This window comes from Alligator mississippiensis, chromosome 3, assembly GCF_030867095.1.
Source record: "Alligator mississippiensis isolate rAllMis1 chromosome 3, rAllMis1, whole genome shotgun sequence".
NCBI classification, from domain to species: Eukaryota; Metazoa; Chordata; order Crocodylia; family Alligatoridae; genus Alligator; species Alligator mississippiensis.
In genome coordinates, this window is record NC_081826.1 from 264390057 (window position 1) to 264408699 (window position 18643).

Consider the following 18643-nt stretch of genomic DNA (forward strand, 5'->3'; position numbering starts at 1 on the left):
TAGAAAAGAATCTTAGAAGGCAGTGATGTTCCTGTTTTGAATATCTTGAATGTGGGGGGCTGTTTTCCATTTGTGCTGTTGCTGGATCCTACAGATTGTGCTCAGAGAGAAGTTTCTAAAGGCAAGTCTTAAGAAACATAATCGTTATTTTTATAATCATGAAGAGAACCAAAGACATGATGGGGGTGACAGAGATTTGAGGCTGAAATATTCTAAATGTGCTATGAATACAAATGTCCAAAAGCAGGAGATTTTGATCACAGTAGCACTCCTACGAACTTACTACATTTCTAGCTCTGGAGGAAGTTGATAGTATTGTTTTTGTCAGTAAGTACAGCAAATCCTACAGTATTTTCTTATAGTATCCTTCACTTTGGTTTAGCAACCTTCCAAATGAGTAGAGTTCCTTAATACTTTAATTTTAAAAGTTTAAACGAAGTATTGCCCCTTTATTATTGTTAATTATTAAGAAATAAATGGGACTTCACATTATGCTAGTAAGGACCATCCCTGTATCAAAGAGCTTGTCACTGAATGATGCTGGTAGATAAGCAGGTATAAAAATACTGGACTACTGCTGCTTACCACTTCTGCTGTCAATCGGATTTATGGTTGTGGCTGTTCTCTGAATTTAACAATCAGCTATTTATAGCATCCTAGTCACTGCCAGTATCCACTTCACCTGTTTTAGTGCCAGGCTCAGTGAGGACAAAGTGGATCCATGTTTCAACAGGTTTAAGATAGGGCAGCCATGTTAAAAATACATATTTTAGAATGTGTTTGGTTACAGAATATGCTTCCACAGGAAATTAGGCTAGCCCTGCCTGAAATTCAGGCCTCCAGAAAGTTCCAAGCAACATCTGTTTAAGTAAGGTTTTTCTTAAGTAACCACATTGTGTGATGGCAAACCTAGAAGGAACTAATCGTCAGTGCTTCAGTTACTAACAGTAGAGTTAAAGAAATGGAAAGAAACCTAGAGGTAAATAACACCTGAAATCCTACAAGATGTTCAGATACAAAAATAATAAATACAGCTAATTTCAGATAGATGCACGCTCCAAGCAGAACACCCAGATTGCAGTTCCCAGCGAAATGGTTCAGATTTACTGATATATAACCAGTCCTGGAAGCAATTAGTATGCTTAACCAAATTGTTTTGGATTTGTGGAGAAGCAGGCAGAGCACCTTGTTGAAAAGATTTTTATTTGCTGGGATACCTGTAGTTTTCTACCCTTCAATATAAGTCAATATATCTGAAATCTCTGGGAGTTACAGGTTCCTGTATGTTGATTTTTTTTTATCACAAATTATAGACATCCGGATGTTGAAAGCATTGATTTTCTTTCACGAAGTGTGTGCCTTAACTAACTTGAAAGCTGAATTGTCAATGATATAACTGCATTGTATGTGGTATTATTCAGAAGCCTTTGCTTAACTCTTCTGTTAAAAAAAATCATCCCTTTCCACCGCAATACTGGCTTCTTTGGGATCACATACAATTATTCTCTATTGTGTCCCTCTACTCCAGTGTTATGACTGGATATTATTTGGAAAATAATAGAAATCCTGAGAGAGACCGATGTTTGCAGCTTTGATATATAGCCTATCTACGTGAACACAGAAGAAGCCAGGCCTCAAACCTGATCTCTAGTCTAGTGAATGTTCCTTATTCTGTATTTTATTCTTTCAGGAATGTAGGACTTTTTTCATTTCTTTGTATGTGGTAAATGTCTATATTTGTGCAAAAGAGGGAGGGAATGAAGTCAAGTATACCATATATGAACATAAATATGTATCATATAAGAGCATGACTAGACAGACAATCAGCAAGGGTTTGGCATTTGCTGTGGAATAAGTGATATATGGTACCTGCATGGTCACAGTTACCCATCAGAAAGTAGAGTTAGCCACATTAATCTGAAATCCAGTAGAAGGGTGCCTGTAGAAAATGAAAGCCAAGCTGGGGCATCTTAGGTCTGCATCGTTCTGGCACAAGTGGCCTACTGTGAGTGCTCACTATGGTGTAATATAGGTACACCAAACACTTAACACACATAGTCTTTCATAATACGTCCCTACTCCGTATTAGCTAGTTTTAATTTGATAGATTATATGAAACATAAGATGCATAGAATTTGGAGGTCTCGTCCTTAATAGGAGTCCCTTTTAAAGTTCTTACCTGAATGCAAAAGTGCGCTGTTTTTGTTAATCCACTTGTTTTTGAAGAGAAAACTTTGTATGGAATAGCTGAGATTACTGATTCATTAGGCAAAAGGAAAAACTGCTGCTTGTTGCACGTTGCTCAGACAATGTTTGAATAACCGTAGCAGAAAGGATTATAAAAGTGCTGATAAGTGTTTCACAACAAAGAAAAAAGATATCCCTGTAACTAAAACTTAATAGCATTAAAGTGAATAAAATTAAACTATGTAAACTGGAAAGAATTTTCTACAGCTTTTCCACAGTACTTTTCCCTGCTAACACTGAATGTTGAACAGATGCTGCAAAGGCAGTAGTACACAAGCCATAATATACCAGTGAATTTATTCAAATCAAAGCTTAAAGTTTATCTTGATATCCACTTGTAAAATCAAGTTGACTTGAATGTGATTGCACAGGGGGTACAGTCAGGGTAGATTCTGGGTCAAAATGACTGCAAAAGCTAGATCCATAACAGAAAGAGCAAGCAAGAGGCAGGCATAAGCAGGGGCAATTTCTCTACTCCATAAATCAGTGCATCTTTTTTTTCAGTGCTGACAGTCGAGTAAAACTATGGGATGTGAGGAGAGCATCTGGATGTCTGTTTACTCTTGATCAACACAATGGTGAAAAATCCAAAGCATCTTCTGAAGCTGGTAATAAATAATACGTTTATAAACAATCGTTGCAGTGGTGGTATGTTTGTTTTAAAATATTCTTCAGTTTCACACGTTCAGAGATCTTAAGACTGGGTGGGACCATTACAGTCAATTAATCTAAGTTCCTTCACATTGCAGGCCAAGGGATCTCACCCAGTAGCTTATGTATTTACTCCAGAAACTTGTGCATGTGTTTTAAGCCACATCTACATGGCAGAGTTACCGTGCCAGGCAGCTGTATCCTCAAATACCACCTTGCATCACATGGGCTGCTAGTGTGGGCAGCCTAATTGATGCTGTCTCCAGGGCTACATACAGATAGTCAAAAAGCCCAAGGCTGAATTGATTCAGTCTTTACAGGTTAGTCTAAACTGCAGAGATTAAATTGAGACACAAGTGAACATACATTTACATTCAAGAAATGTAGCCACATGCCTACAGTGCCTCATGCCAGAAGCCAGGGAACACTAGAGCACAGCTCTCTGGCATGTAGCCAGGATGGTCTATGTGTTTGCTTCCTCTTCCTGCTGTGATTCCTCTGGGATTTTGTAGTCCAGCATCACAGCAGTAGGACTCTACAGGGTTGCTTATCACTTCTTCCTGCTTCCAGGTGCTTCTGGGATTTGTAGGCCACAGCCAGCAGTAAGTTTGGGCAGGGGAAGGGGTGTTTAACCCCCCTCCCTGGTCCCAGGCCCCAGCCAGAGTTTGCCAGGGAGGCGCAGGGCAGTCCCGAATATTTCCCCCCTCCCCCGCAGATTGTCCCTTCCCCCACCCCCAACCCTCTTGTCAGCCAGCCCTCACTGCTTCAGCTAGGGAGCAGCGGGACGGAGCCATCCCTTTTCTGCTAGAGCAGACAGCACAACCTAGCCCAGGGCTGCAAAGCATGTTGGGGGACTGTGATTTAACTTGAACCAGGAAGGGGTGTGGAATAGAAGTTTCATAAACTGGTTTAACCCAAATTGGTTAAGTCTGTACATTCAACCAGGTTTATCCTAAACCAGTTTCAGTCATTTTAAAATTGGTTTATGTGCACTGAGCATCTGTTCTGTTACAGATGTAACCAAATTCTGATCACTTAAACAGGTTTATGTGTAACTTCTGTCCCTAGCCCTAGTGCTAGTTAGCTGACTACCAGCACTATATAAATGCAGGAACATTATTCTAGTTATGGAAACAGGCCATGTTTGAGGGACCATTGCCTGCCTTGCTAATTTTTCTTTGTAGATATATACTTAAAACAACTTGCTGAGTAAAATCTTGTTGTCAGTAAGAATTTTGCCATTGATTTTAGTAGAGTCAGGATTTTACTCTGTTTTAACTTAATTTCATACAATGGAGATTTCACTTGGTCTTTTGTAAGTTGTTCCAGTGGTTAAATATTTTTAATGATTTAAAAAAATTCTATTTCCAGTATATATTATAGGTTCAAAATTTAGCATCTGAACTTTATGCTGTTTTGTTTTATAGATTAAGGAACCCTCTAATATATGTCTTACTTTTCTTGTTCAGTATAGAGAAAGGCATTAGACATATTTTAAAAGTTATATGCTAAGTCTTAACTTTGCATAATAATAATAATGTTATCACGCTAATGCTAACAAGCAGTGCAAATCATAAGACTCAAAATGCTTTACATGGGACATGTTTAACAATAATATTAAGATTCTATATGAATCTACTTGCATGCATTTTCTGCATTTGGGAAGCAAACAAAAGTAATGGAACAACACTGCTTCAAGTTTTAGCTCAAAAATTAATTTAGATTTAATTCTGGACCATATTTTTTTAATTTTAGCAGGGAAATTTAAAAGTTAGATCTGAGTGAATCTAATGAAAAGGGGAAAGGTATTTTTATTTAAAAATATGGATCACCACATACGAAATAGGAATCTTGTTTTTGGGCTCTGATCTGGAAAACAAAGTTTCATACTTAGTGCTAGCCCTGAGTTGTCCCATCAGTGTGACTAACCACAGGGTGTAAACACATGCAGAAGTCTTTGTGGAATCAAAGTCTTACTCAGAAAAATAGATGTGGTAGATGTATATACTTAACAACATGGAGTATCTGTTTTACAGGCAGTGCTTTAACTTGATGCAGTAGCTTATTCTATGGTGCATAAAAGTGTCATGTATGTTTTTGAGAAGTAAAAATATAATTCCAGTTCAAGTAGACAGTAGAATAGCAAGAATAGAAAGAGAAAAAGAGTTTCTTTGTAATCTAGCTTGCAATTTTTGGTTATGAACAAGTGGACTTCTTTTAATGTTGTCTTAAACATGGATTAATGCCAGTACAAAGAGCAATACAAAGGCAACTATAAAATAAATTTATCTTGTTAATTAATTAAAATAACTCTGTAGAGCAGGTAAAGCAGCATTCATCAAGTGGATGGTTGCATTGCACACTTGCAGGTGCAGTGTAGATATACCAGTACTTTAGCTTGTTCTGGGAAAATTAGCTTCAGTGGAGGTGTGCGCAGCTATGATTTGACTGCATATGGTGCCTAAGGCTTGCTAGTTTAGAACTACTTTAGGTATGTTTTCAGTGTGTGCTGCAGTGCAGATTACGCTGAAAGAGAAATTGAAGCTCCAAGCAGATCAGAAAAGTTCATAATAAATGTGCAGAGGATTTAGGCCATGGACAAATATGCTATTGGAAGAACTCCAAATGCCTTTGAAGTGCTCAAGATAGTGAGGGGATGGTGAGGGATAGTGAGATATGTACAACCAAAGTACTTTAAAATGACCTTCAAAAATGAGGAACATATTTGGGGGACTTCCTCTTGAAGGATTTCCTGAAATATTTGTATGCTTCAGTGATCCTGTGTCATCCCTCAATGCTCTGGCTGTAACCTACCTCATGGCAGGCTAGCAAAGCAGGCAGCCAGTGTGTGCTCTCCTATGTGTTTGACTGTGCTTAGAAACCACCAGAGGCCAAGAGACATTTATAGAGTCCTGCTCTCTAGCCCCTAGGCCGGAGAGCAGTGCAGTTGCAAGTTTTCATGGCCATTTTGAAGTCAGCCACACATCTACATGGCACCAAATTTGCAGCATTTCAAGTGTTTGGTATTGCTGTTCATACCCTTGTTTACATATACAAAAAATGCAAATGTGTACTTAAAGTGTTAACTACTTAGTTAGGAGTAAAGTTCTAGGGGGAGAAAAATCTGTTTGTCATACAGGCTTTTACACTACATTCATAAAAAGTTTGCATTTTACACTGTAAAAGAGAGTAATACTTATTTTAATATAGATGGAAAAATAACTTTTTTTTGGATCCTGCTTTTCCTTAGCACCCAAAAAGGCCCTTGGAATCAGTAGAAAAAATATATTATCGCCGTCTTTTGGGACGGCTTTGTTAACACTTTGCAGTACCTCCCATAAGTGTTGTGTCAGCTAGGCTAGAACACCCTAATACCTGCAATAATATAACAAGTGCTAAATTGGCTCAACATGCTAAAACTTCAGTGTTGAGCCAATTTAGATCTAAAATAATTATAGGTGCACTGATATATCGGTCTGATATTGGATTGGCAACGATAGAAAGAAAATTGACTGTATTGGAAATCAGCTTTTTTTGCCTGATATGGCTGATAATTTGGCTGATAAATGCCCTGTGCATGTGTGCAGCTGCAGCATAGCACAGAAGTGGCGAGGAGCACATCCTGGCAGTTTGGAGAGCTGCGTCCAGCTGGTAAGTCTGTTGTGGTGGAAGGGAGAAGGAAGGGGCATGGGGGGAGGGTAGATTGAGCCCCCCACGGTGAGGGAGGTAAAGGGGCTGGGGCAGGTGCTGCCCAGTTGAGGTGGAGCACAGGATAGAGACACGGCTCATGCTGGGGGGAGAGGGTGGCTCCCACTGCTGCGCACAGCCCAGGAGGACACGGGGTGTTTGCCCCCAGATCTGCGCAGGGTAAGGGCAGGCTGCTGCTGCAGGCTGCGGTCAGATCTGGGCCAGGCTCTTTCTGGCCAGGGGTCTGGGCCAAGCAGTGGCAACACTGGGAGGAGGGGTTGGACAGGGCAACGGCAAATTTTGGGATGGATGCACCACACCCCCCCCCCCCCCCCCCCCCCCGTAGCCTCCTTCCTAGTGCTGCCACCCCAAGCACAGCACAGCCCAGCCTGGCCCCGGTCCTGGCCCCAGCCCCATCCTGCAGCGGCAGCCTGCCCCATACCTCACAGATCTAGAGGCACGCGCCCCTTCATGCCCTCCCAGGGTGCATGCAGCGGTGGGAGCCACTTCCTCCTCCTCCCCCCCCCCCCCCGGCCCACTGGATGAACTGAGGCTCCATCCCGCACCCCGCCTCACCCTGGCTGGGCAGCTCCTGCCCCAGCCCCACTCCCTCCTTCACTGCAGGGACCTCTATTGATGCCCCCTCAATGCCACTACCTTCCCCTGCCCCTTCCACCACAACAGACTTACTAGCTGGACGCTGCTCTTCAAGCTGCCAGGCTGCATATCAGAAATTGGCTCAGTATCAGCTGACATGCTTCCTTAAAATCAGCTATCAGTATTGGATCCAAAAATCTGTATCAGTGCATCCCTAAAAGTAATGGATTACTTTGTACAAGGGGAGTCCTCTGTGATTCTGTGGTAAAATCCTTGTCTGCCACACAGGAGACCTAGGTTCAAGTCTCAGGCACTTATACAAATACAGCCATTGAGGAACCAAACATCTGGATACACTCTGGCTTTTGGATTCTGTCTCAGTGGCATAAAGATGGGGTGGAAGATTTGGGCAGCCTCCACTCCTCCAAAAACTCCTGTCTAGGCATATGCATTGAAGGTCTGCGTGACCTCTCATACATACACCATGATCTGGAAGAATCAACGGTTGTTCAACTTTGTAGAAGGGTTACTTTGTACAATCTCATATAAGGAACTTCGTTGACATGAAATCCAGAACATTTTCAGTATATATTTTTATAAGAAAATCTTTGTTGCTTTCATTTTTCTGGACAGCAAATACTGCGCATAATGGAAGAGTTAATGGCTTGTGTTTTACAAGTGATGGGCTTCATCTTCTGACTGTTGGTACAGACGATAGGATGAGACTCTGGAACAGTTCCACTGGGCAAAACACACTGGTAAGATTTTTAAATGACTTTTCTTTGCATTGTTAGCTGCATTTAAGTAGCCAGGTTGGGTCATGTAATTCAGGTTTGTGCACTAATCTCATACAAGAAATTACTGCCTAATCTTTCATGATCTACTTAAGTATTTCTATTATTCAAATATCATTTTGGTTGAACAATAAGCTGAACGTGGGCCAACAGTGTGGTCCTTGTTGCAATCAGGGCCGGAAGTTGTGCCAGCCTTTTCCCAGCGAGGGGGCTAGGTCTGGGCTGCACTCAGGGTGGGCAGTGACAGTACTGGGAGGTTGGTACAGGGGGGCTACAGCCAACCCCAAAATTCACCATAGCCCCACTGCCCAGAATTGCTGCCCAGCCGACGGCCACCCTCCCCCCTCCCCCCCGGGAAGAGGCTGGCACATCCTCTGGCCCTGAGCGCACAGCAAACAGCCCTCCCCTGCCCAGTGCACAGATCCTGAGGGCTTGTGTCCCCTGTGCCTCCCCCAAGGGTGTGCACAGTGCGCCGTGCCTTCTGGACAAACCACGGCTCTGTCCTTCGCCCTGCCCCAGCTGGGCAGCACCTGCCCTAGCCCCAGCTTGACTCCCTCCCTCACTGTGGGGTCCTCGATCTGCCCCCCTCACCCCTTCCCTCCCCCACACTCTTTCCCCCCACAACCCTAATCCCCCCCTATTTACTGGCCAGATGCTTCTGAGTTGCACTCCCGGCTGTATGCATGCTGTGGCTGCATGCATGCATGCTACATTTATCAGTAACATTATTGGCCACATAGCCAAAAAAAGCCGATTGCTGATTATGTCAATTTTCCTTCTATCAGTGCCCATATGATATGAACCGATGTATCAGTGCACCTCTAGCACTGTGACACTCTAGTCCAGTTTTGGACCTCCACTACAGAAAGAATGTGAATAAACTGGAGAGTGTCCAGAGAGCAATGAAAATGGTTAGAGGGCTGGGGCACATGATTTCTGAGGAAAGGCTGAAGGACCTGGGCTTATTTATTCTGGAGAAGAGAAGACTGAGTGGGGGATTTAATAACAACCTTCAACCATCTGGAGGGGGATTCCACAGAGGATCAAGCTAGACTGTTCTCAGTGGTGGCAGGTAACAGAACAAGGAGCAGTGGTCTCAAGTTGCAACATGGGAAGTTTAGGTTAGGTTAGATATTAGGAAAAACTTTCTCCCAAGATGGTAGTAAAACAATGGAACAGATTACCCAGAGAGGTTGTTGAGGTTTTTAAGACCCGGCTAGACAACGTCTTGGCTGGAATGATCCAGTTGAGGATGGTTCTGCTTTGAGCAGAGGGGTGACCTCCTGAGGTCCCTTCCAACACAAATTTTCTATGATGAATCCCATGGCTTCTCTGACCCCAGCAAGTTGAAAGCAGTGCAGTGCAGACTAGCATTGGGCTACACTGCGCAGCTTCAGGAGCTGGCACATAGCAAGCTGATCAGTTAACGGACTCTCTGCATGCTCTCAAGTTGAAAGCCAGTGGTGCAGCCAAAATATCAGCTGCTTGCATAATAATGATTTAGTGGTGAATGACCCATAAATTATAACGATTAATGTTTAAAGCTGCAAAAACAAGCATTGTATAATAATGGCTAATTGCAAACTCTTGCATTTTACAGGTGAACTATGGGAAAGTTTGTAATACAAGTAGGAAAGGAATCAAATTTGCCATCTCTCGTGGCTGTAATCCAGAATTTGCTTTTGTGCCATATGAGAGTAACATTGCTGTTTACACAGTTTACTCTGGTGAATTGATAACTATGCTCAGAGGACATTACAGCACTGTTGATTGCTGTGTATTCCAGTCTGATTTTCAGGTAAGTGAAGTATCTGAGAGAATTTTGAATGTTCAGGCAATGTGCCAGACCAATTGCATATAAAATAATGAGTTTTAAGGCCAGAAGGGATCATTATATCATCTAGTCCGTTGATTTCCAACCAGGGTATTGTGGTGTCCTGGAATGCTACAAGGTTTTATAGGAGTATTGTGCAATATTAGTACAGTTACTTACACGTGGTTCATAAGATAAGGAGATTTCAAATCATATCAAAAACATTTTGACCTGTCTTTCTAAGTTCTTTGCAACAAAAGAATTGCTCTGTTATTTTTCTATAGTCAAGACATGAGTGAAAACTAAGGATTAGCATTTTTCGAGGGATGCTTTAAGTCTAATGCAAGATGCCAGGGTTCAACAAGGAGTACCTTGAGTCTAAAAAGAATGACAACTACTGAATTCATCTGTCCTCTTCTGTACTACAGGCTCTTTATTTTACTCTTTTTATCTTCCAACTTTGATTTAAAGACTCAAACAACAGAGAGTCCTTTGCTTCATTCTCTGCTAGATTTTAAAAGTCCTTTGGTACTAAGTGTTTTCAAACAGGAAGCTTGTTTTTGCTGTCTGTCCACTAAAACTCTAAAATCCTTTTCAGTCACTGTTTTCCAGAATACCATTCCCCAACTCTGTGGCTCTGGGATGTGTTCTTCATTCCTTGATTTATGACCTTACAATTGACTGCGTTAAATCCTTGTTAATGCACTCAGTTTAGCAAGCAGTCTAGATCACTTTATATGACTTCTCTGTTCTCAGCATTATTTATTAATTTAGTAATGTTTGTAGTCAGAAATTTTATAAAGAGTGATCATTGAAGAGTTTGAGTGATTCTTAACAAACCCATCAGAAACATGCCCATTGATCAAGATTGCCAGTTTATAACTACTTTTGGAGGTTTGTCAGCCAGTTCTTAAACTATGTAACATGAGCTTTATTGACATTGAACTGCTAATTTTTAACCAAATATCATTAAACCATCTTCAGACTTGAGGCACCCCTCCTTAACTATTGTGAACCGAGTGGCATCCCATTTAAAAAAGTTTCTTTGTTTCAGTGCTTACCTCCTTGCAGTAGGAGCAGGGCAGCAGCCAGGCAAGGAGACTCTGAGCCTGCCCTTATTTGCTTCTCTTCTCACATGTGAAACTGCCTGTATCCTCTTGTCTGTTTACATTACTTTCATCATCCTTCAAAGGATCTCCTGGTGGCACCTGGTTGAGAATCAGTGACTCAAGTAAACAAACAGAATGAGTACAGGTGATGTCAGGAACTGCTGCTTAAATTGGAAAATTTCTTTCTCCTTGTTTTTATGTGCAGCAAATATATCTGTGACATCTTTCCCCAAGGCACAGTTGGTGACCTGCCTCACTAGCAAATGAATAAATATATAGAAAAAATAAGGAACACTCAATTTAAAGGCTTATTTGCATTCCTGTCTTCAGAAATTCCAGAATTAATGTTGAACATCTTATACTGCATTGTACCTAGAACATAAAATACTATACTGTCCATCTAGTCCAGTATCCTGTCTCCGACAGTGAAGGAGAGGATGCTTTGGAGGGGGAGACCTTAAAAACGATTCCATAATATATAAGGTATAAAACAGTATTGACCTGTTTATACATTTAGAAATAGAAACAGATTGTGAAACATTTGGAGGATTATCAGCCCCAATGCTGAAAACATTTATGCACATGAGTATTTTTATTTATATGCATAGTCCCAGAGGGGCCAGTGTGGCAACTTGTATGTATAAATGCAGATGTTTACAAAATCAGGCCCATAGAATGAATAGCAGGCCCTAGTTTAATTCAGCCTGTATTGGAACTAATTTTAGAACATAATTTATGAAAAAAGGCTTGCATTTAAGGTGGACTGATAAACCATTTTAGGTGCCAATAAATAACTTGCTATTTTAAAAAGTCCTGTTATTGAGGTGTTTTAGCGGCTACCTAGGTATGTGTAAAAAAAAAAATTTATCTTTTAGCAGAATTTGTTATCGACTTGAATTTAAAATATACTTGGAACATTTCATTCTAAGGGCAGGGCATTTTTTATCTTACAGATATGTTGTCACATGTCAAATGCTAATTAAGTAAGAAGCAAACTACTGCTTGCAAAAGCTTATTCACCTCTGATATAGTTAGTCTGTGAGATGCAGCTCTACCCTGTCTTTTGCGTCTTCAGACTAACACAGCTAACTACCTCTCTTCTCAAGAATTTCTTCAACCAACAATGAGTTAAAGGAGCTCTTTAATAAAATGCTAAGAAATAGAAGATGTGATAGACACTTGGCTCTTCGGTGGAAGCACTGTCTGCCATGTTTTGAACACTGCTGCCTAGCACAACAGGCCGCATTCCTGGTTGGTCCTTGGGCATTATCATAATGAATCTGTTTATATCTATTAGAAATTCACATGATACTGACTGGATGTAGGCTTTCTGCTGTTTGTTCCTCAGCTGATTGAAACTACTTTTATCTCCTTACTGCTCCAGTAGTTTCATACCTCAAGCACAGTCTAGAAAGGAACACAACTAGATTTTCATTTGGTTAGTATTTTAAATAAAGTGTAAGTTAACAAATGAAGTAAGGAACTAAACCCCCTTCTAGACATCTACCGAATTACTGATTTCAGTGTCAAATTAAGAAAATTTATTCTGAGGAACCTTGTAATAACACTTTGGGGGGGAAAAAAAGAAATAAGTTTAAACAGTGAAGTCTGCTTAATGGTAACACAGTGCTATTTTGGTGAGCTGTTCCCAAGGGAAATCTCAGATATCATGTCTTGTTGTCTGATACTTGTCTAGATCATATCACCAATGTAAAATTAAGACTCTGTTGTTATTTTAGAGGTGCACCAATATATTGGTTGCCTATTGGATCGGCACCAATACAATTGAAACTTTTTTATCATCTGCTGTTGGCTTTTTTTTTTTTGGCTGTTGTAGCTGATAATGTTCACTGATAATTAATTATGCCTTCTGGCTGGGGCCCCCGGAAGCTAGCTATCAGGAGGCACTTTCAGGCTAGATATCAGGAGGTACTACTTCAGTCAGGCCAGCTAGGATCTGGAACCAACTACCTAGGGAAGCTGCCCTGGGGTTCTTCAGAAGGAGGCTAGATAATCACTTAGCCGGGGTCATTTGACTCCAGCATTCTTTCCTGCCCGTGGCAGGGGGTCAGACTTGCTGATCTGCTCAGGTCCCTTCTGACCCTACCAACTATGAAAATATGATGCCTGGGTTCCTGTGAGACTGGGGCCCCTGAACACCTGGGTTTCCTTCCAGGAGCTAGGGTGACCCCAGATACACACCCATCCCCTCACCAGCAGGCTGAGTTGGGCCGGAGCAGAGCAGCTGCCACAGCATCCCTGGTGCTGGCATGGCATGGCATGGACTGTGGGCTGGAGCGGGGGCGGGTGCTGTAAAGGGCGCCGAATGCCACCAACGTGACTGGATGGGGGGCGAAGGTGGAGCTGAGCTGCCCGGCCCAGCCTGGCTTGACTCAAGCCACAGTGCCTGAGGGTCTGTGTCCCAGGAGCTGGGGACAGAGCCTGGCAGGGGCTAGGGCGGCCACTCCCCACACTGTGCAGCAGGGTTCTTCCCCTAGTGGGGAGCCTGGCCCAGAGACCATCTCGACCTGGGCAGCCTCAGGCTCAGGCAGCTGCCTCCAGGCTGGGGTTGAGGTGGGGTTACCATACATCCAGGCTTTCCCAGAGAAGTTCTCCCTTTTAGCCCCCTGCCCTCTATCGGGGCAGGTTTTTAAAATGCAAGCAAATGTTCGAGGTGTTTTTTTTTGCCTCTGCTCTTTCCGGGCACTTGCAGCTTGGCTGCTTGGGGCTGGGAACTGTGGGGCAAGGTGATTGGCTGCCAGGGGAATCATGTGGTCTCCACGCAGGCCCTGGCAGCTGCTTGGAGGTGAGAGAGAGAGAGAGTGGGCATGCATGTGTCTGTAAGCTGCGTGGGCAGCAGGGCTGGGGGGCAGGGGGCTGTGGGTTAGGAATGAGGGGCACTGGCAGGGCTGGGAGGGCATGGGCTTCAGGTTGGGAGTAAGAAGGGGCAGCGGCAAGGCTGGGGGATAGGAGGCTGCGGGTCAAGAGTGAAGGGCACCGACAGGACTGGGTGGGCAGATTGGGAGTAAGGAGCACCAACAGGGCTGCGGGGTACGGGGGCTGCAGTTTGGGAGTGAGAGGCACCAACAGGGTTAGGAAGGACAGAGGGGCTGCAGATGGGGAGTGAGAGCACTGGTAGGGCTGGGGTGCAGCAGGGCTGGGGGGCAGGGGATTGTGGTTTAGGAGTGAGGGGCAGAGGTAGGGCACAGGCATATGACTGTCCTCCCCTCCCCAATCATAACCCTTCCCCCTCCCCCTCCTTCCCTCCCACAGGTGTCCTCTTTTTTTATACTGGAAATATGGTAAACTTAGTTGAAGGGCAGTGCCTGCAACTAGCGTGGAGCACTCTTGCATGTGCTCTGGGAGTCGGGGGTTGGTGCTTTAATTAGATTGGCTCCAGCTGCTCTAATTAAAGTGCCACTGTGTTTCCTGTATCAGTGTCCCCACACTTATAAATGGCGGAGGGGGCACTTGAACTAAAGCTTCTCCAACAAGCTTTATTACTAACTATTGGTTATCGTATCGTATCGGTTGATATGGCTGGTTAATAACCAGCTGTAGGTATCAGCCAAGAAAATCTTTATCGCTGCACCCCTACTTTATTTCCAAACCAATTTGAAATCAGTGTCGTATTTTCATAAGTATTTACAGTTTAGTGTACAGTAGTTACCGAAAGAAGTTATTTTTGCTTGCTTGCTTGTAGGAACTATATAGTGGTAGCAAAGACTGCACTATCCTAGCTTGGGTGCCAGCTCTACGAGAGCCTGTTCCTGAAGAAGATAATGAAAAGGTCTGTGTGGTTTTAATCATGTAATTTTTACCTTTGTGGGGGAGGGAAGAGGTTCTTTTTTTTACAGGTAATTAGAAATTCTGTGCAAAGAAGATATTTCCACAGAAACTTGTGCACACATCCTCTATACATTATTTTTCTGCTGTGTGTCTATTTTCTTTAGTGTATTGCAGTTTCTTGTATTGGCAGTTTTTTTGCAGGCTACTCGCATCTCATCTATTTAAAGAGTTTCTGTTGTCTGTCCTCTAAATTTTACTTTAACCTGTGTAAAGTCCATGCTACATTTTAGCCCTCAGAGTTTATGATCCTTTACATGTATATTTAGCAGTACATTATACACAAAGGAAATTAAGGATACAGGGTTTTCACACCCAAACATTTTTATCTGGAAGTACATCAGGAAAGCTTTTAATAAGCTTGCTCAAGAATCTTCCTAAAACACAGTCAGCTCTGACACAATCAGTTGCCTATTTAATCCCAAATTCCTATTAAACTTTTAATAGGACAACAGATTGTAATCAGGTCATAGAATCCTGTGGCACAAAGTTTGAAATACTTGTTTTGTTTTTTAAATACAGTACACATTATTGTAAGAGTAATCTAGTTTGGCCTTCTTTTACTCCAAGGGCCTTAAAGTATGGCCCATAGGCCAGATCTGGCCCGCTGGGCTGGATGAGTTTGACATCCCTGTTTTACAGCATATATTTCTGAGGTGATGTCATACTGGACATTTGTTTTCTGTCACGAATGAGAGTGTGTTGTGTGTTTGTTAAAGCTGCTTCTACTTCTATATTTTTACTGCTCTGCTAGCTACAGTACATAACTTAACTGTTGCTTCCTATCGTAAAGTTTGAGCAACAATATCTTCCAAATGAATATAAATTGCTTATGATCACTAGAGCTGCATGAGTTCTTTTCGGTAGGTATGTTTGCTGATAAATGCAGGTTTAGAGGGACTGACACTTTGAAGTGGTGTCAAGTTCAGCAAAAAGTTTAGGTTAAAAATGGCAGGGGCAGTGCAGGGCAGATTTTGGAAGCAAAAACATTCTGTCATTTTCAAGATGAAGTGTCTTCTTTTCATTTAAAAATAACCCAAATGTACGATATATTTTTTTAAGTTTTAAAAACAGTTAAATAATTAACAGCCAAACAAAACATTTCATTTTGGGTTGAACAGAACTATATGGATTGATTCAAAATGAAATTTTGGGTTGTAGTGTGACAGTATTGATTTGCTTTTTTTTCTTTCCCTATTGATAAGCTTTTAAAAAAATAAATCAATAAAGTCTTTTAGCTCAACCTGAGCTGATTTTTTTTTTTTTTTTCCAGTTTTGATTCAGGCACCAAACCATAAAAAAGTCTATTAGCTCTAAGCATGCTTGTTCTTAAAGAATCGCCATCACCATGAAGACAATCTTCTATGTGTCATTGAGCCCTGAAATAGTTAAAAACAAGGCTTTATGAGTTAATTAGCAAAAATACCATAGACAGTGGGCACATCTACACATGCACTTTAATGTACAATAGACTATTTTACTGCACATTAAAGCATCAAGTAAAAAACTGACATTAAGTTAATGTTCAGTAAAATAGTCTACTGCGCATTAAGCATCACTAAAAAAAGTGTGCAAATGTGCTACTGCACAATAGCACAGCCTAATGCACATGAGTTTAGTACCTCACATTGGAGGTACTAAATTTAATGCACATTAGAAAAGGCACATTAATGCACTTGTAGACATGCCTGGCAATAGTTTATATTGGCAGAGTATTTGTGGTGTTGCTAATCCAGGTGCCAAAAATCATGTGACTAAAGAGTAGGCACCCATATGCAGGATATTGCTTTCAGTTGTAATTTACGGTTCTAGTACACTGTTAATTTGCAAGGTGGACAAAGAACTGTTTACAAAATATGCAGTGAAAAGTAGAGAGAATAATTGTTTGCAAAAAGTAGTGTAAGAAATTACTAACATGGTGCCTTTGTATTTATTCTTAAATGCATTTCTTCTCACAGTTTTAATGAAGGAGACTGAGAGGGGGTTTTTTAATTTTTTTTTTTTATTTTATTTTTTTTAGTCTCTACCTCTACAAAGCTTAAATCCAGCCTATGAAGATGCATGGAGCAGCAGTGATGACGAAGGATGAATTTCAATGAGTTGTTGATATAAAATTGATAAGTCATGTTCTGTATTCATGAAGAAGGACTTTATCTACAGAATCAGACAAGTATTTATTGTCATTAGCTGCTCTGTTCCGTTCTTCTAGAAACTCAGCCTTTCAGAAACAATTTTTTCCATAAAGTTACAACTATACTGTTTTCACATTTGCTCTCTCTTCTTGCCATATTTTAAAATAATATTAAATTTTCATGTTTTCATCATCACCTACCCCGATACTTTGGGCACAGTTTTTTGGGAGCCTCTCAGTCTCACAGAAGCTTCTCGACAGGTACAGTTATAGGATCCAGCTCTGGACGAGGCAAGATTGGGAGTATCTGTCTAGATGCTTCTATGAACCCCATGAGTTTAGTACCTGAGTTAATTCCAGGTGTGTACAAATTAAATTAGACACAGCAGAAGTCTCTACAGTCACTCCTTAGCTCTACAGTTCTCTTCTTGAGGCCCGCTTGAGCCTGGACTCTGCACTTTTGGAAGCACTGAAAGAACTTTGTTTGGGCAGCTATTTAGTAGTCAAAATGGGTCCATGGTGTTGCTTAGTGGGTCTCTACTTTATTTTGTTTCATTTTTTTAATTTTGTTTTATTACTTCTACTTGCCCTTTTACGTTTGTTTCTCTTGCTGTAAACTGCCCTGATCCTTTGTTGGGAAGGGCAGCATATGAATTGCATAAATAAATAAATGACCCTGTAAATATGGTCATAAGATCCATTAGTATCCTGTCTTGCATCAAAACTCCCAGTGGGAGAGGGAAGAATTCCTGGATAGTGTCATAACCCAGTGATTTTAAGTGCCTCGGCACGATGGAATTTTTCCCACCACATGAGAGTCTCTGTGCACAGCAAAAGTTTTCTGTTGCAACAGAAAACTCCGGTGCAAGAGAGTTCCCGCCATTCGTATGTAAATTTGTGTCCTATCATTGGCCGATTCTAAATTATTCCTACGTGGCGGCTAGCGATTGACTTGTTAGCTGTATAAAATTCTGTGCGACTTCCACCCAAGTCAGAGAACTTTGAGCACACTGCAGAGTGACTTAAAAGAATTCCTGACTCGTGGCAGAGCAAATCGATAGCCTGATCAACTATCAATTTTTCTCCCCATCGCCGAACGCTATCCCTTGACGTAACCCCTTTTTCCTGCCGGCCTGGTTCATGTACGGATTCGCTGGCCCGGGTTTTTGCCAGCTGGAGCAACTCATGTAATTATTTAAGCTATCGGACCACCTGCGTCGTGGCTACTAGCGGCGTAAGTAAAGCCTTTTTGCAACCAATACGTTTTGTCTGCCTTTCCATTCACCAGCCCGCCCAAAAACCGAGCAATTTGTAGATCACCTCAAGTCGGCTCCGGCCGTCTGAGACATGGCGACGAAGATGGGATTTAAGGGCACGGTGATGGAGACGAACCTAATTGGGTGCTGCCCTTGGCGCACCGGGATCCGCTGCGTGAAAAATGCAAACGATCTATGGGCGCATATCGCCTACCACCAGGCGGTAGAAGGGGATGAACGAAATATTGACGGCTACTTCTCCGTAAAGAAAGAAGAAGCGGTCATAAAAGAGTGGAGAACAAAGCTGTCCCTTGGGGAGTTCGGGTGTATAATGGGGAGCGACCGGGTCTACTATCGACCCCCGGAGGAAACATCGGCCATATCCCTAGCCGGGGTGAAGGCGCGGAAGGCAGAAAAGCTGACCCCCCCGCTCAGGAGTTTGCTCAATGCACCTGATACCTGAGGGAAGGAGGGGAACCCACCCCAACAGACTGGTTCAACTGTCCGGATTT

General features: G+C 42.2%; 1 protein-coding gene across 1 annotated transcript in view; it reads left to right on the plus strand.

Annotated features, from left to right (window-relative positions):
• The window catches only part of ERCC8 (ERCC excision repair 8, CSA ubiquitin ligase complex subunit), a 45610-nt gene extending 28037 nt beyond the window's left edge, over nucleotides 1-17573 (plus strand). Inside the window, exons 8-12 of the mRNA XM_006258723.4 lie at nucleotides 2752-2855; nucleotides 7816-7940; nucleotides 9577-9774; nucleotides 14602-14688; nucleotides 16765-17573. Coding sequence (XP_006258785.1) covers nucleotides 2752-2855; nucleotides 7816-7940; nucleotides 9577-9774; nucleotides 14602-14688; nucleotides 16765-16833 — 583 coding nt within the window. The 3' untranslated portion in view covers nucleotides 16834-17573. The remainder of the gene's footprint in view (nucleotides 1-2751; nucleotides 2856-7815; nucleotides 7941-9576; nucleotides 9775-14601; nucleotides 14689-16764) is intronic.
• Nucleotides 17574-18643: the final 1070 nt, after the last annotated feature.